This window comes from Vanacampus margaritifer, chromosome 11 (genome assembly GCF_051991255.1).
Source record: "Vanacampus margaritifer isolate UIUO_Vmar chromosome 11, RoL_Vmar_1.0, whole genome shotgun sequence".
In the NCBI taxonomy this organism is placed as follows: domain Eukaryota; kingdom Metazoa; phylum Chordata; class Actinopteri; order Syngnathiformes; family Syngnathidae; genus Vanacampus; species Vanacampus margaritifer.
The window spans coordinates 13,767,053-13,789,158 of NC_135442.1; the positions used below are offsets into that span (position 1 = coordinate 13,767,053).

Here is a 22,106-nt window from a genome sequence, read left to right on the forward strand (position 1 = left end):
TGTATCTGTAGATTACAGTCTTCAAGCTACGGGGGACAAAAAGGCATTGTCTTCCGTCTTGTCTGAACTGTCCGAGTGTGGTGGCCATGAAGGAAGATTAGGAAAAAACTATGCAGCTGTTCAGCTTGTCCTTGTCATCCTCCTCAGGATACGCCCAGGAAAGCTGAACAAAATGGCTGGGAAGAGGGAGGTCTGACTAGGCTTCCCCGCTTAAACTGCTGTCGCAGCAGCCCAGATAAGCGGGAAAAAAAGGATGGATGGATGGATCATGGTTGGAAGGATGGATGAGTTGGCCAATTAGAGGAGGCCATTTTGTACTTTAGGGCATCACCTTTCTTTGGTGTAGGTGGGTTCAGTTCCTGCTCAGTGACTGTGAATGAATGGTTGTGTGTTTCTTATTATATGTCTGTATGTCTCTTTTAAATGTGACCTGACAATACCCACTTCGTGATTTCATTTGCTATTTACGTTTTAATTTAACCTATCCTGTGTTCTTTGGCTATTGGAGAAACTCCCCATTTTTTGTGTTATTTTTCCAATGCTCTAGATGGCGCTAAAACTCTGTCTAAAGAGACAGCGCTGTGTGACCTCACCCCGGTCTTCCTGACAGAATGTCGACAGGTGGGGAGGATGGGCTCCATCATCTGAACGGAATATGGGAGCTCTTCACGGGTACGTCCGGAGCCGCCAACTGCCAATCAATGGCAGTTGTCAATCGCGATTTGACAATTTGCTTTGTGATTTGCTAAATTCAAAGGCTGTCATTTGACTGGTCATTGTGAACGGAGCAATATAATGGAGATGCAAAACAGTAAACAATTTGAATCTAAAATCTACAGTGTGCCAAGGTGAGAAAAAAAAATATTAATGATCTGCTCCCTTGGGTTTACTAATCTGTACCCTCAATTTAGTATTCAGTACTCTCTTTACTAATCTGCACGCTCACGTTACTATAATGTACCCTGAGTTTACTAATCTGTACCCTCAGTTTAGTAATAAGTACGCTTAGTTTACTCATCTGTGCCCTCAATTCACAGTAGTAATAAAAAGTACATACTTCAGTTTACTAGCTCTATTTTCAATTTAGTAATTCTTTGCAGGTATCACTCAACGCAGTGAAGCTAGCAGGTGATGCTAACATATAGTGCACGATCCCGTGAAGCACTTTTGATCTTGCCAGTGAGCTGCAAATTAGCTTCCACAATCGCTTCTACTGCCAGGAGAAATGACTGCGATACCTTTAGGTAGTACTACAGTGGATGGCTCTCTTCTCACAATTTAGCTGTTCTCTAGACTCTGTAGTATACACTTCCATACTATATCTGTGACGTCTCACTGCCCCTCGCCACCATAGGCTGGCCCCAACAGGTGTTCTGTGTAAACTGAGGGCACACATTACTTAACTGATTAGTAAATTAATTATTTTCCAAACATACATAAATCGCAAATGAAGGGCGGCAGCAAATAAAATCGACCACATTCTGCCTCATTGCCATAGTGCCACATTTTCTAGGGTTGGCCCTGGTTCCTGGTCCTGACACGACAGACGTAGGACAACATCATGTCGACCATGTTCTTGACAATAGCCCTCGGAGGGTGCAGGTTGTGAGCTTCGTGGGACGCCAAGCACATCTGCCAGGCGTCCACCAGAATAACATTGACACCCTTGAACATGGCGCGCAGCACGACGTCCTGCTGCAGTGTCAACCAGTCGCTGTTGTACAGGCTGATGTCCCGTTCCAGAGACTGAGGGTTGGCCGTGCGGACCACCATCACCGTCCCCGGCGCCCGGTCCAGGAGTCGCACCACCGCCTTGCGGATATGCCGGAGCCGGTTCATGTACACCTCCATGGGGAAGGTGCCAAAGTGAGCCCAAATGGCGAGCGCCACCACCGTGTTGGGACCGCCGGTCAGGCCGTCCAGCTCGTTGGCGACATAGCGCAACTCGCTGATCATCACTGGCTCGATGCGGATGGGTGTGCCATGGAAGCGGTACTCCAGCAGAATGTTGTGGGTGCTGTCCACCGCCAAAAAGGGGCCTGAATGTTTTAGATTCTCCAGGTTGAGTTTCTTCAAGTCTAGAGGGCAGAATACAATAAAAATGCATAAAAAGAAACAACAGAAATAGCATCGGATGTATGTACTTTAAACCTCAATAATCTTAAAAGACTATTAGGCTATGTTCATATTGTGATATGCATCGGATTTCTTCATATCAAGGTAAACAGTAATTATTCAGGGACTCGGGTCTTTTTCACATGTGGAAAATCGAATAAGATCCAATGCTACTACAGTCTGATCACTTTTAATAACTCAAAAGACAACATGTCATAGTTCGACAAAACAGGTGCAAAAAGCAAAGGTTGAGCAAAGAGCAGAAAAAGTGATCATCTAGCCGGCCAATTTTTCATTCTTAATCTCTGTGTATTTTTCGATCATGAAAGTCAAGAAGTCAATAATTAACCGTTTAAAAACGGTTAAAACGCTCTTTCTAATCCCCAAGCCACGCCCTCTTCCCATTTCATGGTGGGAGTCAGAGGAGGAACTGGACACAATATGTCAATTCAAAATCTTTGTAGCCGACACACATTGCTTATAATTGCCCAAAAATGATTGAGTCATGATAAAAAGATCGGGTATAAAAAAAAAATCTGGATTTGTCATACCCTCAGTGTGAGCGTATCTTTATATTCTGAAATGAACTCCCTGTTGCATTGGATAATCTATCTGCTAATAGTGTAGCAAACATCCACAATTTGACGCTCACCCCAAAAAGGTTTGTAATGCCTAAATTTTGCAGACAGAAAAAATGACTGTTGCAAATTATTGTAATTTTGTTTATTTAGTTTACCACAAATTCCTGAATTGTTTTCATTTTGTGTTTCAGTTCAGCTTTTATTGAACAGTCATGGCTTTATTTTGGTTACTTCCTTTATTGTTAGGTTGAGCTTTTATTTTGAAAGAACATGGGCTGTGAAGTGGTTGCTCCCATCTCGGTTTCACTTTAAATTAGATTCTGTTCCTGGCCTAAAAAGTACGTGCTTGGGGAAAACGGAGAAAAAATATTTCTTGAAGCTTTAAGTGTAAATATAATGCAATATGTTTTCTTATAATGTTATTTGTAAGTATATTTGTTGATAATAACAATAATAATAATAATAATAATAATAATAATAATAATGCATAGGCGCCTCTCCAGACACTCAAGGACACCGTACAATTTTAAAGACGATTTAATAAATAATAAATAAATAAATAAAAAGGATGGGGTTGGGCTGGTGGCAGTGTTTAGTGGCATTAAGTTGGGTAGGCAGTTTTATACTAGTGTGTTTTGAATTGTGATTTAAATTGTGTGAAAGAGTTTACGTTTCTGAGTTGTGGTGATATTGAGTTCCAGAGGCGGGGAGCACAGCGGCTGAATGCTCTGCTGTCCATGGTGTTGAGTCGAGTGGGGGGGGGGGGGGGATGGGGGGCAGGTGAATGGAGGAAGATGATCTAAGGGTGCGGGAAGGAGTGTATACTTGCAGAAGATCGGATAGATACGGGTAGATGATAAAAAGGAGGGGCCCCAGGACAGATCCTTGGGGCACCCCTGAGGTTACAGATTTAAAGGACTTGAGTTGAAAGAATTGAGTGCGGCATCAGAGGTAGGATGAAAACCAGTTAAACGATTGTCTTGCTGTATAGTGTGATTAAGATGCTTTTGGCCTGTGGGAGATTGTTTTCAAGTCAGTGGTTCTCCATATATGTGTGTGCGTGTTAATTTATAGTTATGCTAAATCTTTGTGCTAGGTATGTGGGATCACGCAACCTTTTACTCAAATTATTTTATTTTGTCAGTCAAAGGTATGTGGTTGTAATTCAAATGTTGGATTGTAATTTTTATTCATTTCTACAAAGCACACATTTATTTTTGTCACATGATTTTAATACACATGTAGTTGGCTACTGGCCTACAGAAGAGGCATGTGACAGACGCAGGATCACGTCACTTGTCCAATTTATTTTATTTTGTCACACTTACAGAAATAAAACCCAACTCTGGATTCACATCTGTGTTCCGTCAACGTAGTGTGACTGTGGTCGGACGTGTGGACTGTTGTGGTTGTATTTAGATACCACAAGATGGCAGCAAATGACTTTTTCCCATCAGACTGTCCTATGCAAGCATTGCCTTGCAGGGGTGGGGCTGACCCACGGCGGTACCGGGGATTTCTCCGGTGTGCCGCCGGTCCGGAGGGCTGGTAAGCCAGGCCGCCGGAAAAAAACAAAAACGAAATAGGAACAACCAGAGGGCCTTTCCAACTCAAATTCTTGGGCTGAATTTGGAGCCCAGCCCGTGCCTGTTGCCTTGTACCAAGATAGTAAGTGTAAAGTAAGGTTTTGTTATCAGCATTGGATTTTAAATATGAACGAACTCCTATGTGAGGTGAAGCGAGGAAGAGAAGTGCTTTGCTTTATGTACTCTGTGGGCTTGTTTCTCTTTGTGTACTCAGATAAATATTCTTGTCTGCTACTTAAGTAAATAATCTGAATCTGTACTTCTACTTTTACTATAGTAGAGTTTTACACAAATATCTGTTTGAATACTTTTCCACCTCAGTCCACCACACAAGTCAAGCTGATACGACGCGATGAGATAGAAGCACTAACCTGGAAGCATACTGAGAAGGTACTCGAACCACTGCCGCATGGTGGAGTCTCCGTACATGTACACCAACTTGTTAGTCAAACACCGAGTGATGTCAGACGCCTTGTCAAAGTGCCGCATTGAGATGCCGCCCAATGGCCTCCATGAGTCCTGGTAGTAGTATCCAGAGGTTGCTAACTTCACGGGATCCGCTTTTTGACTGGTGGTTTCTACTCAATGACATGAATAACAAACAAATTTCCAACCCCCCCAAAAAGTGAGAGTCGTTTTTGTTCTGAAAGTACCTTTCCTGGAAGGCAGCACACCGATGTTGTCCTTTGTGGAAGCATGGATGGGAACTTTGACGTTCTTGCCACTGATGAAAAATGATGTGCATTAAAAAGGTTGCAACAGGAGAAGCATCAATAACATACTACAATCACTGAAACTTGAGGCATGCATCACCTGTCCCTGCTTTTGGCCGCCACCCAGCTCACAGAGCCCCAAGCCCTCTTGGCCCCTCCTATAGGTGGTGAGCCCATGATAAAGGGGACCTATATTACCTTTTGGGCAGTGTCTGTGTATGTATGTAATATGAATATAAAAAAATATATATAAAATTAGGGCTGTAAATTAACACCGGCCAATCAGCGGGTTAAAATTCATTTTGGCCGGTGGTCATAATAATTTACTAGCTAATTTGACAAATTGGCTAGTTTGTTTTTATGACCATCTGCCAAAATGAATTTTAACCCGCATTTGGCGAGTTGGTCGGTGTTAATTTACAGCCCTGGAGATAATATTTAATTGCACACCACACAATAAATACCAAGGTCAGTCAATGATGGATGCCCCTTTTGTTGGCAATTGACGGGAAACTTCGAAAAGTTGACAAACTTGACAGAAGGGGGTTTTCATCCGTCAATGTAATCGTCAATAAATTCAGATGAGATAGGGCATAGTGATCTGGGACTCAAAATCTGCTTACCTGAGCAATTTTTCATTCCCCATTGGGGGGAGGGTTGATTTGTCGTCTCATTCGGTTTGAAACCCCTTTGGCTGACATTAATCAAACATTGTGTCCACAAACCTCAGAAAAAGCAGAGCTTCCTTTTTGGTGATGATATCTTTGGTGTAGCCTCCCATGGCGTGGTTGTATCTTGAGTCACAGGTGAGCATTTTGGGCTTGCAGCAGTACCACGGCTCGCCAGTGTGAAGGTCCGTGTAGTTACACAGTGGCCCCTGGTCTTGTGGCAGGAACATGTTGCACACCATCTTTTCGGAATGATGGCCTCGGCGAAAGATGCTGGAGAAGTACACCCGATCGGGCCGTTTCTCCCTCAGTCGCCGCAAGACGGCAATGGCCTCGCTTGAGTGCACCATCATAATGTCAACCTGAGCCGAGCCCTCCCACAGAAGCGGGAATCGAGCGGAATAAAGTCCATTGTTGTGGTCCAGCACCTCTCCGGCCACACCCGCCCTATATTTTGGGGAGTGCAATCGAGCCAACAGCAAATCGCCACCATATCGCTTGGGTTGGCCCTTGAAGTCGCGTAGTTGGACCTGCACTTCTAGCTCGTCGCCCACGTACCAACTGTGGTTATTTTTGGAGGTTACGATGGTAAATAGGCTGTGGGCCGGGTCGCTCGTCTGGGACAGGTCGAGTGATGTGGAGTCAGAGGGCGGCTGGGGCCAGGCGATGGACTTCAACAGGTTGCGTTCCTCAAGTTCTTCTTCAGGTGATGGTGGTTGGCCCAGACGAGGATAGAAGGTTTGCTTGTGGTGAAGTGTCGGGGGGCTTGCAGAGAAGTTTAATGATTGGATCTGGTTCTGGACCTTGTACGGTGGTGACACTGTGTGGTACTTCCAACTCTAAAGAGATGACATGTTATTGGATATATGGTGACATTTTTCAACTATGGAGCACTGTAACCCATACTCAACCCAACCATACTTTTTGTGCCATTTTTGTTTGGTGATGTGCCATGAGAAAAACGCAAAATATGTGCCTTTACCAAGTAAAGTTAAACATTGTAACTGCAACGGACCAGAGAAGCCCGGGGGATACATTAGATTCAAAGTTCAAAGTTCAAAGTGTCTGGTCGGTGCTGGATTTCACTTTCCGGTCTTTTCTTTGGTCCTTCCTCGGGTCTCCTGACAGACTCACGACTCTGGCTGGAAGTTTTCGGTTTAGGTGAACGGTATGGTTTTTTTTAATAGGTTTTAGGTGAACTAATGAATACACACACTCACTCACACGCACGCACAAAATAATAATAATAATAATTTGTAATAATAAAAAAATTTTTTTTTTTTAAATGATGACGACATGTCAAATCGGTAAAATTACCGAATGAACAATAATGAAGGATAATAAAAATGCTGTTGGCTGGCAAGCCTGGCAACCAGTTCCGGGTGTATCAGGATGGATGGATAATGATGATGTACAGGATCTCTCTTTTTTTTTCTTTTTTTTTTCCTCCAGAGCTCAGAATTGGTCATTCGATTTGACATCATCATTGCTCTCCTTTTTTTTAAAAAACAAATAAATTAAAAAAATTTAATAAATGTTTTTTTTTTTTTTATATATATACATATATATATATACATATACACACATATATATATATATATATTTTTTTTTTTTTGTATGTGGGTGAGAATGTGTATGTGCATGTGTGTGTGCGTGCATGCGTGCGAGTGTGTGTGCATTCATCAGTTCACCTAAAGCCCATTAAAAAAAATCCCATACTAATAATATAATATAATAATAAATTGCCAAATGCAGAAACATCAATGTAAGTTATCACGATGTAGTGGCTCTCGCTAACAGACAGAATTAAGTAACCAGAATTAGGTTAAAAAATTCTATATACGTAGACCATGTTTCTATAAATTTTGATATTTGGTTTTTATTTGAGGCAGATATTTTTTCCATTAAAATGTGATTTATGAGGAGGTTAGACCATTGGTCGATATTCAGAGTTTGTTTATTTTTCCAGTTAACAAGAATTGTTTTTTTTTAGCGATAGTAAGGGCTACAAGTGTAGATTGAAATTGTTTATGTTGTAAGTCAGTTGTTGTTAGGTCACCTAGCAAACACAAGTTTGGAGATAAAGGTATCCTACAGTCCAAAATAGCTGAAAGTTTTTCTAAGACTTTAGTCCAGAAATACATAACCGGAGTACATAACCATAAAGCATGAACATAAGTGTCTGTAGTGTTTTGTAAGCTTTGGAGACAAATGTCGGAGTCTGAGAGTCCCATTTTCTTCATCATATATTGAGTAATGTATGTTCTGTGAATAATTTTATATTGGATAAGTTGTAAATTTGTGTGTTTTGTCATTTTAAATGCGTTTTCACAAATTTGAATCCAAAAGTCAGGTTCCGGTGCTATAGACAAGTCTGTCTCCCATTTCGAGATGGGTAAAGACATTTTATCAGTATATGAAAGTAACTTATATATTTTTGAAAGTTTTTTTGTTGTTGTCGGAGAAAGCTTGTTAATAGCTTTAGCTAAAACAGGCGGTTGGAGCGTACCCCGAAGTGTTGGAATTTTTTTCTTTATCATATTTTTAACTTGTAGATAATGTAAAAAATTTCTGTTTTTTATATTGTATTTTTGGAGCAAGGATGTATATGATATAAACATATTATCTGAGAAGAGATGGTGGAGATGTGTAATTCCTTTCTGCTCCCACACAGCTAAATGAAACGGTTGGTTGTTAAGTTAAAAGTCGGGGTTATGCCATAGGGGAGAAAGTCCACAGGGCTCCACTTGGGCTTTTGTCAATTCTAGTGCCTTCCACCAGGCAGTCACGGTGGCGGAAATCATTGGGTTTTTAAAACAATTATGACGCTTAATCGATGTTGTAATAAAGAGTAAATCTCGAAGTCTGAGGTTATTACAATCCTTCTGTTCCAGTTCCAACCAACAGTTAGTGTCTCTGTTGGGTTGTGCCCATAGAACGATATATTGTAGCTGGTTAGCTATATAGTAGTGCATAAAATTTGGTGCCTCTAGACCACCTTTGGATTTACTTTTCTGAAGAGTAGATAGACTAATCTTTGCTTTTTTTTTTATTCCAGTAAAATTTTGTAACGGCTGAGTCCAACAACTGGAACCATTTAGCCGTAGGTTTAAATGGAATCATTGAGAAAAAATAGTTTATTTTGGGTAAAACTTTCATTTTAATGGTGGCTATTCGTCCTATTAGAGAAATAGGAAGATTATTCCAGCGCTCCAAGTCACTATAAATGTTATCCAGAAGTGGAGAAAAGTTTAAATGAATTAAATCAGTTAATTTAGGTGAGATTTTTATGCCTAAGTATTTTAAATTACCTATAGGAAATGAGTAGTGTGGGTCCTGGCTTACAGGGCTCCATGAATTTTCTGTAATAGGTAGAAGTGTTGATTTTGTCCAGTTAATAGAATAATCTGATAACTGTGAGAATTTAGTTATTAAATTAAATACTTCCCCTAGCGAAGTAGCCGGCTTTTCTCTCAAATTTGGCGGAGGTGCTTGGATTTATTTTAGCATGAATGCTACTGCTCCCCACCCCCCAAATCAGTTAGACACAACTATGGGGCCTTCTTCTTCACCATTTATTTGCGTTTATCACTTCAGATTTGTCCTGCTCTGGTGCGCAGAGTAGCATGAACGTAATGGTGGCGTAAACAAGTTACAAGCAGCTAAGAAGCTAACGCTATTTTTGTGTTTATTTATTTATAGACAATGATGATTGACTGGCTGTGTCCGAATGTCCACCCTTATCCCCTAACCCCTCGTTCACTACATAGCCCCGCACTATAAAGTGGCCTAATATGTAGTGCCCTCATTGTATTTGGTGATTCGAACAGCCAGTTCACTACTTTCTCCTCGTCGCATATCACGTGACCACCGTAACTGTTACGACACACCGGCGCATAAATATCAGACTATTTATTGTGAATGAAAATGTTTTTATCCATTAAGGCCTAAAGCGCCTGGCAAAACCTATGGGTGACTTTTGAGTCACCCCGGAAAACCTGCAGTTTTCCTGGAAATTCAACAATATTAAAAAAATAATTGATATCTCAGCTCCTGAAGCAGATAGAAACATTTTAAGAGATTACACATGTGGCGTTCACACTAACCTAAATTTATTATAAACCTCCAATATATATTATTTTAAAATCAACAAACAGATGTCACATCTGCGGGTGTATAACTAGAAATATATTTACTTTCAACGCTAGAGTGCAGTTGGAATAACCTGTGATGCACTCACTCGCTCACTCACTCACTCATGCCCAACCAACTTCCCAACTGCCGATATCGGAATGGTCAATAGAGGCATTTATAAAAACATGCTGGGTGCCAGACAAATTTGGTGAATTTCATGATCATTTTTTTATGGCTTGCAAGAAATAAAGTTCTTTATATCCTGTGTCAGCCACGGCTGGGCAAAATTCAGAATTTCTGATTTCAATGGATGAATTTGAATTAATTTTTGTTATCCTTTCTCAACATCCAGCTTTCTTCTTTCCCAGGAAGAAGAGGGGAACTGATCCAATTCATGACAATGGCCCCCAGGCTTTGTGTTTGATTGGCTTATAGTTTCATTTCAATCTTAGTTTTAAAAAAAAAAACTTTTTTTGCCTGAAACTTATGTGCTCTTTAAAGAATGTTACACATTTTACAAATTCTGCCGGGGTATGTACAACTTCAGCATGCAAAAAAAGAAAAAAAGATTGATCTCTACTTCGCTCACCTCCTCAATGGGGGTGTTGCGCAGTAGGAAGATGAGGCCCGCCAGAGTGAGGACGCTCAGGATGTATTTCCAAACACTTAATGACATGGTGACCGTAACTTGGGCCGTGTTAATTATCAGTCATCCTACCGCCCTTACCTGGCCCATCAGTCTCAGAATCACATTGGCTCCAACAAGGAAGTTCAAGTAACCTCTTGACGTCTTTAAACGTCACTGCCACTGACGTTTAAAGACGTCAAGTAAAAACCTACGCTTCACTGCCAATGATGTCAAAAGACGTCATCCAATGATTTTTTATTTTTTTTTGAAACGGGTGCTGGGAAGGCTTGCGGAGCTCTCCTGAAAGTTTTAAGCAGGTTTTTTGAGCCTAATGACTATTTTTGGCCCCTAGAGGGCAGCGATGACTCTCTTTTGACAAGATCGGGTGGGCGTCAGTAGAGGCGGAGCTAGAGCGTTGAGCAGGAGATCAGAATGGAAAACAAAGGAAAAATGGCGGCCGGTCGCGAGGAGCTAACGCCAGAGCCGTTTTTTTCAAAGACCAAAAGCATCGCTAAAAAAGCACATTGTTGATGACATGATCATCATCGATGATGAAGATGATGGTGACTCCGTGGTTGGAAAGCATTGACGCGGCAGTAGAAGACGTTAGATGGAGCTAGATGGAGGAGGGAACGGGCAATGGCGAGCGTTTGCAAGCAGCTCTACACTTACAAGACGAAAGGCATCGACCAACGCTAAAATAGTACATTTATGACGACGGTGATCATCCTCGATGATGATGAAGGTGAATCCGAGCTTGACGGCGAAATTGGAACCGCTGACGCGGCGGCTATGACGGTGTCGTAACGCGGAACGCAACCGAGCACGCACATGCGGACGTTCGATCGGACGACGGAGAGTGCCCCGAGTCCAATGCATATTCATCGGAGGAAGTGTGTACAGTCTGCTACTTGCTTTTTATTCCCCGGAAAAAAAGGCCGTCAAGAAAGTGTAACGTTTGCACGCAAAACGGACCAATGTGAAAGTGAAAGTAAACTGTTGTGCGAGTCCTGGCGTCTCCTTGCACGCAGGAGAGCGTTACAAAAGGAAAAACTGTATTTGAAACATCCACATAATTGTAAGTAGTACCACAGTTGCACACATTTGTAAATAGTTTGCGAAATTGTTTTGTCAAATTGTTACACTGTTGAATGGAAATAAACGTATTTTGCAATCAAAAAACACTTTTTCATTGTTGGTGAAAGCGTTTTACAGAAGTAAAGCACTATTTAGGTGTTTGTGGCATCATTCATGGACAAAAAGAAGTGTATAATTCACTAGAGTGCATGAAATAACATTGTTTCACAAAAAGCTCTTTTTCTCCGCTTTTTGTTTCAAAACAGAGCATTTCGGTGAAACTAACCATTTTCTATTGTTGATTACTGAAGAACGGAATAAGGTAGAAACAAACTTTTTTTTCTGATGAAAGATGAGAGTTCAATCTTTCATTTGGTAGTATGTGTGTTTCCATAGTCCAAACACAACAGTTTCTGTGGACATTGAAAGATCAGTCAAAATGCTTAAATCGGCTGGCACTGGCGACATCCCGTTTCTGAAAACGTCTGGCAGTCAAAGAGTTAATTCAGAGCCAACTTAGCCAAGTGCGCCCAAATGTCAGACTTCATTGTAGTTGCGAGGCTGATTACAACGATCTATCAAATAAAGGCATCATTCTATGACTTTGGCTTTTGTTTACTTTGAGTGAGACCACGTAAATACAAACAGAGCGAACAATTTATCGACCGAAAGTGTAGTGGCGTGCGACCTGGCAGAATGGGCCGCAGTCACGTAGAATGACGTCATCCAAGGATAAGGTAATAATAATAATTTGCTTTATGCTAATTTTGTTGTTGAATTTTAGTTTTGAAAGGCAACAAAAGTACTTTTTCAAAATAAATAAATGGACAAAGGGGCATCAGTGCCAAACGGGCATGTGCCAACCCAAATGTGATACAGCTTGTTCTGTTTGAAATACTTTTGGAACAGCTTATGTTAAACAATCATTGAATGTACAAACCTCTGAAAGAGCAAAGCTTCCTTGTTGATGATAATATTTTTGAGGGACCCTCCCAGGACGTGGTTGTTTCTGGGTTCACAGCTGAGCATTTTGGGCTTGTAGCAATACCAAGGGTCACCACCGTGAAGGTCCGTGTAGTTGCACAGTGGCCTCTTCTTGTCTTGCGGCAGGCACAGGTTGCACACCATCTTCTCAGACCGCTTGCCTTGGCGAAAGATGCTGGAGAAGTACACCCGATCGGGCCGTTTCTCCCTCAGTCGCTGCAGCACGGCGATGGCCTCGTTCGAGTGTACCATCATGACCTCAACCTGAGCGGAGCCTTCCCACAGAAGCGGGAATCGAGCAGTATAAAGTCCATTCTTGTGGTCCAGCACCTGCCCTGTATTTTAGGGATTGCAATCGAGCCAACAGCAAATCGCCGCCGTAGCGCTTGGGTCGGCCTTTGAAATCGTGCAGGGGGATCTGCACTTCCAGCTCGTCACCCACGTACCAATGGTCATTGTTTTTGGACTGGACCATTGTAAACAGGCTATGGGCTGGGTCACTTGTCTGGAACAGGTCAGGTGATATGGAGCCAGAAGGCGGCTGGGGCCAGGCAATGGAGTCCAACAAGTTGCGTTCCTCAAGCTCTTCTTCCGGTGATGGTGGCTGGTACAGATGGGGACAGAAGGTGCGCTTGTAGTGAAACATCGGGTAGCTTGCAGAGAAGTTTGATGACTGGAACTCATTTGGGCCTTTCAACTTCCAACTCTGAAGAGATGACATGTGCATATATGGTCACTTGTAACCTAAGGGAAAGTTTTTTTGTTTTTTTTGCCGTACTAGAAAAAAGTGTAATTGCACATCCACTGCAGTAGGTGGCAGTAGCGCTCTTATTGTCAGAGTGTATGGAAAGGAGTATTAGCTCATCTGCAGAGGTGTGCTTACAACAATTTTATAGACAATTGATAAACATAATTCAGAAGCACTGCTATGTATAGATGAAACAAATTCATGGATAATTGGTTTTCAAATCAAACGTCAAGGAACCGTTGTTGGACGTATAAAAAGACTTTTGGTTGGATGTGGCACATCTTACAAATTTTGCCAGGGTATGTAAAAAAAACTCACCATAAAAAAAAATAAGGATGGTTTATACCATTTTTTTTATACCGATACGACTACTCAACTGAGTGGTCACCAATATCAACTGATACCACTAATACTTTTGATACATACAATTTCCCTCACAACACAATGACAGATCATTTTAAATTGCATGAAATTAATGGCAATTTTCTATTCTTCTCATTTGTAGTTCCTAATTGTAATACTGCCGCAAGAAGGCGGACGATACTGGTGAGTGCCAATATTTTGAAATAAGATACAGATTGCGGTTATCGGTACTCGCTTATCCGTACAAAAAAAAAAAAAAGATTGAACCAACTTCTCTCACCTCTCCAATGGTGATATTGTGCAGCAAACTGATGAGGCCAACCAGGGTGAGAATGATGAGGATGTATTTCCAAACATTTAATGACATGGCGACCGTGACTTTGGTCGTGTTGATTATCTGTCGTCGCCGCAGTTATGATGATGTGATGATACAGCCCTTACCTGGCTCGCCTTTCACAGAAGTAAGCACGCTCATGTGGCAGGTCCTCCAGGGAAGAAAGGGTGTGTTCAGAAACTCCATCCGACAAGTTCTACCATGAGAGTGTGAGTGCTCTATTACAATCCAACAGATCTCACGTTTCCAGAAAAGTCCGGAGGGTAGCAGGTTGCATTTGGAGTGCGTGTTTGTCCTCAGGATTTTGTTGGGATATTTATTACAGCAATACGACTATTTATCATCTCAGATTTAAAATTGGTTGACGCCAAACTTTACAAATTATTTTCACAATACTGAAATATTTTTCCTCATTAAATTGCAACATCAACCTGCAATATAAATTGTACTATTTAGAGAATGGCAAAGATGTCCAATACACTATATGAAGTTTTTTTTTTTTTTAATAAATAAATACATGACTTGATCAATTACCCTTTTTTTTTCAGTAAGGCCCTAAAACACTTTCAACCACTGATCTGAATATATGACTGGATAGCCGATAGCCCATACGCGCCCGTGCAAGCCGTTGAAGTCACGGGGCGGCCATCTTGCTCCTCCCATCTCGCAAGCAGACTACTGTATAAAATATACGGTATACGCACAGATTAGACATATACAGCTCGTAGGCAGTTAGTATGGGGGCGGGGGTGGTGGGTTTGTGGCGGTGTGGTCACTATTTTTTAAGTAGAAAAAATAAAATACAAAAAATAACAAGTGGACGGTAGCCTATGAGCTGCTTTGAAGACCCCCTTTTTCTTTTATTGTTTAGTTCCTTAGACCCCAATATTAGAATTGGCAGAAGCATTTTTTGTTAAATGAAAGTTATAATTCTTTAATAAAAAAAATATATATAGTTGCAATTCCGGGCGGCACGGTGGCTGACTAGTTAGCACGTCTGCCTCCCAGTGCAGAGGACGTGACATCGAGTCCAGGCTTCGCCCTTCCTGGGTGGAGTTTGCATGTTCTGCCTGTGCTTGCGTGGGTTTTCTCCGGGTACTCCGGTTTCCTCCCACATTCCTAAGACATGCATGGCAGGTTAATTGAACATTCCAAATTGTCCATAGATGTGATTGTGAGTATGGTTGTTTGTCTCTGTGTGCCCTGCGATTGGCTGGCAACCAGTTCAGGGTGTACCCCGCCTACTGCCCGAAGCCAGCTGGGATAGGCTCCAGCACCCCCGCGATCCTTGTGAGGACAAGCGGTTAAGAAAATGGATGGATGGATGGATAGTTACGATTCCTCCTGTAAACATCATCAAGCATATCATTTATATATGTATTTAGGGCAAGTTGTTTAACAAATTTAAAACATCATAAACCATGCTGTTTCTACTAAGTATTGTCTCAAATGTTCTCCAATTTCGATACTGTAAATGTATAGGATCGTATGCCGAGAAACGTTTCTTGGGAGGAGCAATATGGCGGCCTCATTGCTTGAAAAGTCTTGGCCTATCGGCTATCCAGTCATATATTCAGATCAGTGCTTTCAACCAATTTCCGAAAATCACACATTGCTCCTAGTCCCGTCACGACAAACGTAGGACAACATCATGTCTACCATGTTCTTGACAATGCCCCTCGGAGGGTGCAGGTGGTGAGGTTCATGGTGCGCCACGCACATCTGCCAGGCGTCCACCAGCATAACGTCGAGACCCTTGAACATGGCACGTAGCACGACATCCAGCTGCAGCGAAAACCAGTCGCTGTTGTACAGGCTGACGTCCCGTTCTAGAGCCTGCGGGTTGGCCGTGCGGACCACCACCACCGTCCCCGGCGCCCGGTCCAGGAGTCGCACCACCGCCTTGCGGATATGCCGGAGGCGGCGTATGTACACCTCCACGGGGAAGGTGCTGAAATGAGACCAGATGCTGAGCGCCACCACCGTGTTGGGACCGCCGGTCAGGCCGTCCAGCTCGTTGGCGACGTAGCGCAACTCGCTGGCCATGACGGTGGAGAAGCGGATGGGTGGGCCGTGGCAGCGATACTTGAGTAGAATGTTATGGGTGCTGTCCACCGCCATTAAGGGCCCCACCTTTTTTGGACTCTGCAGGTTGAATTCTTTCATGTCTGCATGAGAGAACACAATAGAGCTAAATAAGAGGAAACAAGTTGTCAGGAGAAACGGGGTCGGAAACGGGGGACCCAGCCCCAAATAGTTCATTCTAATATACCGTAAATTTATTTGATATACTATTTAGCGCTATTATGCAAATAGCATTCGGTTGTGACCACAGCATTGGGCTAGTACAGCCTCGTGTGGCTCTTTTGGCCCTCTCCTGTGGCTCCCTGTAAAAAAATTAGTAGAACGGAATAGCTCTATATTATTTTTATTTTTTAGATAAAATGTTCTTCAAATGAACTAATTATTGTGATTTAAAAAAATGAGTCATTAAATATATATGTCAGAGTCCAAATGAAAAAGAGAAAGTATAAATAAATAAATAAAAGTTTTCAAAAATACCTAAAAATGTCCAAAAAGTGACTATAAATATCCAATACTTAATAGGAAGAGCAAAAAATTATCATAAAATGTCCATGAAATTGACATAAATGTCAGAAAATCGAATTTTAAAAAAGGGCAGAAAATAAAATGTTCAAAAAATAACCATAGAATGTCCAAAAACAAAAGAAGAAAATTACTATAAAATGTACACAAATTGAAAGCAAAAAAGGCTAAAATTTTAAAAAAAAATTAAACTAAAAAAAGTCAAAAAAATTACCATAATGTCATGACTTGTTTCGTTCTGCCCTCTGCTGGTCATTTGCTTCCTGCTTCTTTTTTTTTTTAGCTTTCCTGGAGTGTCGGTGGGCGGAGTTCCTGTGTCTCAGCTGCAGGCAATCCTAATCAACAGGCTATTTAGACGCAGGACTCACGGGACGAAGATTGCCAAATTATTGTTCTTGCTGCTTGCCATTGCCTCAGTATTTTGTTACTCTCGTGCTTGTACCTGTTATCTCCTAGTTCCTGCCAGCAGCACTTTTTCTCTTCTGTTCTTTCTTGTAAGTACTGCCGTGATTGTTCTGGTTGTAGATTTGTACGTACCTTGTGTAGGTATTTTTGTTTTCATTCTTAATCTTAGTTAGTAGCCTATCTTCCTCCTGTAGTACTCCGCCGAATTCCTCATAGAGGGACGAATGGAGGAAAACACCACTTCGGTGAGGAATTAGAATTTTAACATGGCGAAAAGCTCCAAAAAGTTAATTTAATCCCTTTAAAGGATTTGAAAAAAATACGCTAAGTTGAATAGTTCCATATTTATTTAAGTAGTGTCAATGTTCAAATTTTGCACAATGTTACAGTAGCTTACAATAATATTAGATACACTTTTAGCCGTCACGCCACTATGAGATGGAAGCGCTCACCTGGAAGCACAGTGAGGAGGTACTCGAACCACTGGCGCACGGTGGAGTCTCCGTACATGTGAACGACCTTGTTGGTCAAACACTGAGTGATGGCAGATGCCCCGTCAAACTTGCGCATGGTGACGCCGCTCAATGGCCTCCACGAGTCCTGGTAGTAGTACCCAGACGTCGCCAGCTTGATGGGATCTGGGTTTTGACTGGCGCTTTCTACATCGACGACAGACACAATGATGTGAAAAAAAAATCCCCCCCCCCCCCAAAAAAAAAGTGAGTTATTATTCTTAAGGTCCGCAGTACCTTTCCTGAAAGGCAGCACGTTGATGGTGTCCGTTGTGACAGCGTAGATGGGAACTTTGACATTCACCTCACTAATGTAAAAACAAAAAGGAAAAAAAAAGTCAGTTACAAAGTTTGCAATAGCAAAAAAGAGTTTTGCAACCATTTTTAAAAATATCTATTAACCCCATTTCTAAAAACCTAATTCCTGTCAAATGAGACCTGTGAGCCGTCACTATCATAATTCATTAGAAATTATTATTCCATCGATAAATCAAATTTATTTGCATTAAAGTGCATTGAAAATTATTTTTTACTGATTGTTTAGTAACTGATTATCGTTGTTTTTTTTGCACTGTTTAATGATCAAACTAAATCAAATTAAGCAATATCATATGAGAGGGAGAGAGCCTCTCAATTATTTTCTGTTAAAAAGAAGAAGAATTTAGATATTTTGGGGTCCAATTAGTGTTCTGTTTATAAAAATGTTTCAAAAGGTAATATAGATGTCAAACCCAGTTTACCCATTGTTTTTAGAAAATGAACTCTTAAGACCATAAGAGTGAACTTTTTCTAAAAGTATCTCTTGGATCTTTCTATGTCTTTGGGAAGTAACTTCCCAAACCAAGGATTGCGGTCCATAGATTGTTCTCGCCATTTAGCTTTTGAGCATAAAAACAATGTCTAGGTAGACACTTTTGAACAGCTCATGTCAACAGTACAAACCTCTGGAAGAGCAAAGCTTCCTTGTTGGTGATGATGTTTTTGAGGTAGCCTCCTTTGGCGTGGTTGATTCTGGCATCACAGCTGAGCATTTTGGGCTTGTAACAAAACCATGGCTCACCCGAGTAAGGGTCTGTGTAGTTGCACAGCTGTCCCTGGTCCTGCGGCAAGCACATGTTGCACTCTGTCGTCTCAGAGAGAAGGCCGAGGCGAAAGAGGCTGACGAAGAACACCCGATCGGGCCGTTTCTCCCGCAGCCTCCGCAGCACGGCGATGGCCTCGCTCGAGTGCACCATCATGACCTCAACCTGAGCTGGGCCCTCCCACAGCAGCGAGAATAGAGCGGAATAAAGGCCGTTGTTGTGGTCCAGCACCTGCCCGGCAACACCCGCCCCGTAATTTGGAGAGCGCAACCGGGCCAAAAGCATATCGCCACCGTATCGCTTGGGTCGGCCCTTAAAGTCGTGCAGGTGGATCAGCACTTCCAGCTGGTCGCCCACGTACCAACGCTGGTCCTTTTTGGAGGGGACGATTTTAAACAGGCTGTGAGCTGGGTCACTCGTCTGACAGAAGGTGGGTAATACGGAGCCAGAGGGTGGCTGGGGCCAGGCGACGAGGTCCAACAGGTCCCGCTCCTCCAGCTCTTCTATCAGTGATGGTGGCTGGCCCAGATGTGAACAGAAGCTGTGATTGTGGTGGAACGTCGGGAGGCTTCTACAGGTGATTGACTGGATCTGGCTCTGGAACTTGTACAGCGCTGAAATTGTGTGGTACTTCCAGTTCTACAGGGATGACATACAGTACATGATCTGCATATGTGCTCACATTTTGTACCCATGCATAAAACTGAATAGGAAGTCGGACTTTTTGATTAAAACGACTCATTTGAGTGAATTTCAAGGCTAATACTTTGAACTTACTGGTGGGATTTTTAAAAATATTTTTTTGCCAAAATGAGTTGCACTAAACTGCTAAAGTTGAACTTATTCACTGCCAGAAATTCATAAAAATACAAAAAATCATTAAAAATTAGGGGCAAGAGGCGACATTTTTTTAATTGTAATTAATCTCATGACTTTACTAGTTAACTCACGATTAATCACAAATTTTTTATCGGTTCTAAATGTACAATAAAAAAAATTCTAGGTTTTCATACTCTTGTTAACAAGTGGGGATTTTTTTTTTAAACTAATAGAAATAGTTAAAATTATTATATATATTTTTAGGTTTATAGCCATCAATGGCAGTGAATGATTTTATTTATTTTAAAGAAGAGAAGATTAAAAGTTCTGGGTGTCAGGCAATTAAAGTTTTTAATCGCATTTAACTCGTGATTAATCACAAATTTCATATCTGTTCTAAATGTACAATAACAAATTCTAGGTTTTCATACTATTGTTACCAAAAGTGGAAAAAAATGTTAAACTAATAATAATAAATTAATTTTTGACATTTATAGCCGTCAATGGCAGTGAATGAGTTAAAAATCATTTGGAGCAATCCCCATGAAAAAAGCTAGTACAAATGCATTTTCATTGCTGCTTGCAGTTTTAATTTTAATGTGTCCCCTTTTGTTTGGGCATGGCTACATTGTTCCAAGGCTCTTTAATTGCTTAAAAATATATATATATATTTTTTTACTTTGCTCACCTGCCCATTGGTAATATTATGCAGCAGGAAGATGAAGCCTAAAAGGGTGACAATGATGAAGCCATATTTCAAAACATTTCCAGACTTCATGACCACTTTGATAGTGTTGAGCCGCTGCAGAAATGATGATGTCATCACGCCACCTTGAACACACGAGAGAGAAAGTGTCTGCGTCAACAAAACAAAAATTGTATGTTGTCTTTCAGTATCAAATTGGCAACACGTATGCATCCATAAATTTCCAGGAGCCAAGAGCAAACAAATTTGATCTGAAGAATAAGAATGTAGCTGTTATATTGGGGAAATTCCAAAAGTACATGAGAGATGACTTTAATAGAAAAGGATAAAAGAGCCAATTAAACTAGAGAGAGTAGACATTCTAGACGTTAGTGGTTTGATTTCTTTCAGTTTTCTTGTTTGGTGTAATGCATGACTGATTGAGTATTGCCCCAAAAATAATGCAATGTTAAGATTCTGAATAGAAAAGTAAAATAAAAATGAGATGGAACAGCAAAACTATCCCCATATTCGGCCAATTATTGGTTTCATTTAAGTTGTCACATGATGACAGGTGTCATACAATGAAGTCATTGATGATTTGGCATAGGTTTTGATTGATTTATATTATTCACAGATGTTTGTTATGGTTAAACAATGGATGTTACTTAGCTTTTATTTTTATTTTTTTACGAAGGCTTGTTTGTAACTGTTTTGTATAATAGTTGACACGTTTGCATTTTCATACCCTATTGAGATTTTTATTTATTTAATTATGTAGGTTATGCATTGCTATTCATTTGTCAAAAAAATTCTAATTTCATTGGTGTTCATTTGTAATTTACTACATCCCGTTTTGTATTTTCAGAAATTTGTATATGCTTATTATTTGCACTCTTATATTTATTGTTTCTAGTGTTTGTCAAAAATGATTTTACTGCCGTTGCTCATTTGACGCCTTTTATGCATAGACCTTGTGACTGTCTTCTTTATCTTGAAAATATGTTGACATGAGTTCATCTCCATCTAGTTAAGAGCTGTGTGCGGGATTTGACGTCTGTGCCGTCTTGACGGCCACCAAACATCCTCGGGCTGTCCCTGCAGAACAGTGGATGTCATTACAATACAAGAGTTCTTTCAGTTTTACAACAAACAAAAAAAATCCCAATCTGGAAAATATAGTCTTATCGTTCTCATTGACAACAACAACGCAATATTCAGTAATTTACTCATCCCACTGACGGCGCCAACAAAAGGTAAGGGAAACATTTTGTCTTGTTCTTACAACAAACAATATACAAACGCACATATATACCCACACAAAAGGCAGAACTGATGGAAAACGTGAACATACACAAGCTGGTCTGTCCACTACTAAATTCAAGCCGACCATTTGAGGTAGCAGAAGCCCACCACGGCTCGCTTCGGGAGGAAAACCGAGCGTCCTGGTTCCTGACAGAAGTTAGAAATGCATTTTCAAACCAATTCCAAATCCACTGAATATGAATCCCAAAACACGACCAGCGTGTCCACAATTTGGATAACTGTCGGTGCGACACATCCCTGGCCCGGTTAAAAAAACAAATATATTTTTTGGTGTGCCCGTTTGCTCGTCATCGACTCTGATTGGCTGCTTTCTCCACAACTTCCGTATTACTTTTTTTTTTTCCTTTTTTAAACTTTATTGAATACACATTGTATAGTATAAATGAAAACAAAGATATAGGAAAGAAATTGACTACTCCAGGTTATAATATTTCCTGGATAGATATTGCAGTAATAATTACAGATTCTTATCCTATCTGGTTCGGATGGCCTTGGGTCAAAGAAGAATTAAAAGTATTAACAATTACTGTACAGTAAACATCAAGATGTGGGCGTTGGCTTGCCAAATTTACATAGTGAATGTAGTGTAGTGAATGTGTATGGAACCGTGCCCACATAAAGAGAAGGACGGTATTATCTCCTTATCTAACCTCTATGTTTCACATATAAAATGTTTCATAGAGGGTTTAAATTTGGAATTGATACAATTATTTAGGTCACTCCAAAAGTCGTACAGTCT

General features: G+C 41.0%; 2 protein-coding genes across 6 annotated transcripts; both read right to left on the reverse strand.

Moving 5' to 3' along the window:
* Positions 1 to 1,385: 1,385 nt before the first annotated feature.
* Positions 1,386 to 10,473, reverse strand: LOC144060655 (NXPE family member 3-like). The gene is made up of 5 exons (XM_077580392.1): positions 10,387 to 10,473; positions 5,721 to 6,502; positions 4,936 to 5,006; positions 4,654 to 4,860; positions 1,386 to 2,078 (listed from the first exon to the last, which is right to left on the reverse strand). The coding sequence occupies exons 1-5, from the start codon at positions 10,471 to 10,473 to the stop codon at positions 1,510 to 1,512; spliced, it is 1,716 nt and encodes a 571-aa protein (XP_077436518.1). The 3' UTR covers positions 1,386 to 1,509.
* Positions 10,474 to 13,798: 3,325 nt separating this feature from the next.
* LOC144060131 (NXPE family member 3-like) lies at positions 13,799 to 21,672 on the reverse strand. 5 transcript variants are annotated; one of them, XM_077579346.1, is made up of 7 exons: positions 21,396 to 21,672; positions 21,015 to 21,139; positions 20,045 to 20,187; positions 18,398 to 19,176; positions 17,693 to 17,763; positions 17,396 to 17,602; positions 13,799 to 16,099 (listed from the first exon to the last, which is right to left on the reverse strand). In XM_077579346.1, exons 3-7 carry the CDS (start codon positions 20,177 to 20,179, stop codon positions 15,537 to 15,539), a joined length of 1,755 nt encoding a protein of 584 aa, XP_077435472.1. In that variant the 5' UTR covers positions 20,180 to 20,187; positions 21,015 to 21,139; positions 21,396 to 21,672; the 3' UTR covers positions 13,799 to 15,536. The 5 variants fall into 5 exon arrangements, with proteins under 5 accessions (XP_077435472.1, XP_077435471.1, XP_077435468.1 ...); XM_077579345.1 differs by lacking the exon at positions 21,015 to 21,139; XM_077579342.1 differs by having other exon boundaries at positions 20,045 to 21,139.
* Positions 21,673 to 22,106: the final 434 nt, after the last annotated feature.

Bases quoted from the DNA above. Each gene is read 5' to 3' on its own strand.
- LOC144060131 (XM_077579342.1), bottom strand. From the start codon at position 20,275: ATGCATACGTGTTGCCAATTTGATACTGAAAGACAACATACAATTTTT. The intron at 19,177-20,044 runs GTGAGCAAAGTA...TCATCCCTGTAG, and splicing joins ATAATATTACCAATGGGCAG to AACTGGAAGTACCACACAAT. The intron at 16,100-17,395 runs GTGAGCGCTTCC...TCTCTCATGCAG, and splicing joins CCTCCTCACTGTGCTTCCAG to ACATGAAAGAATTCAACCTG.
- LOC144060655 (XM_077580392.1), bottom strand. From the start codon at position 10,473: ATGTCATTAAGTGTTTGGAAATACATCCTGAGCGTCCTCACTCTGGCG. The intron at 6,503-10,386 runs GTGAGCGAAGTA...TCATCTCTTTAG, and splicing joins GCAACACCCCCATTGAGGAG to AGTTGGAAGTACCACACAGT. The intron at 5,007-5,720 runs GTTTGTGGACAC...ATTTTTCATCAG, and splicing joins GAAGCTCTGCTTTTTCTGAG to TGGCAAGAACGTCAAAGTTC.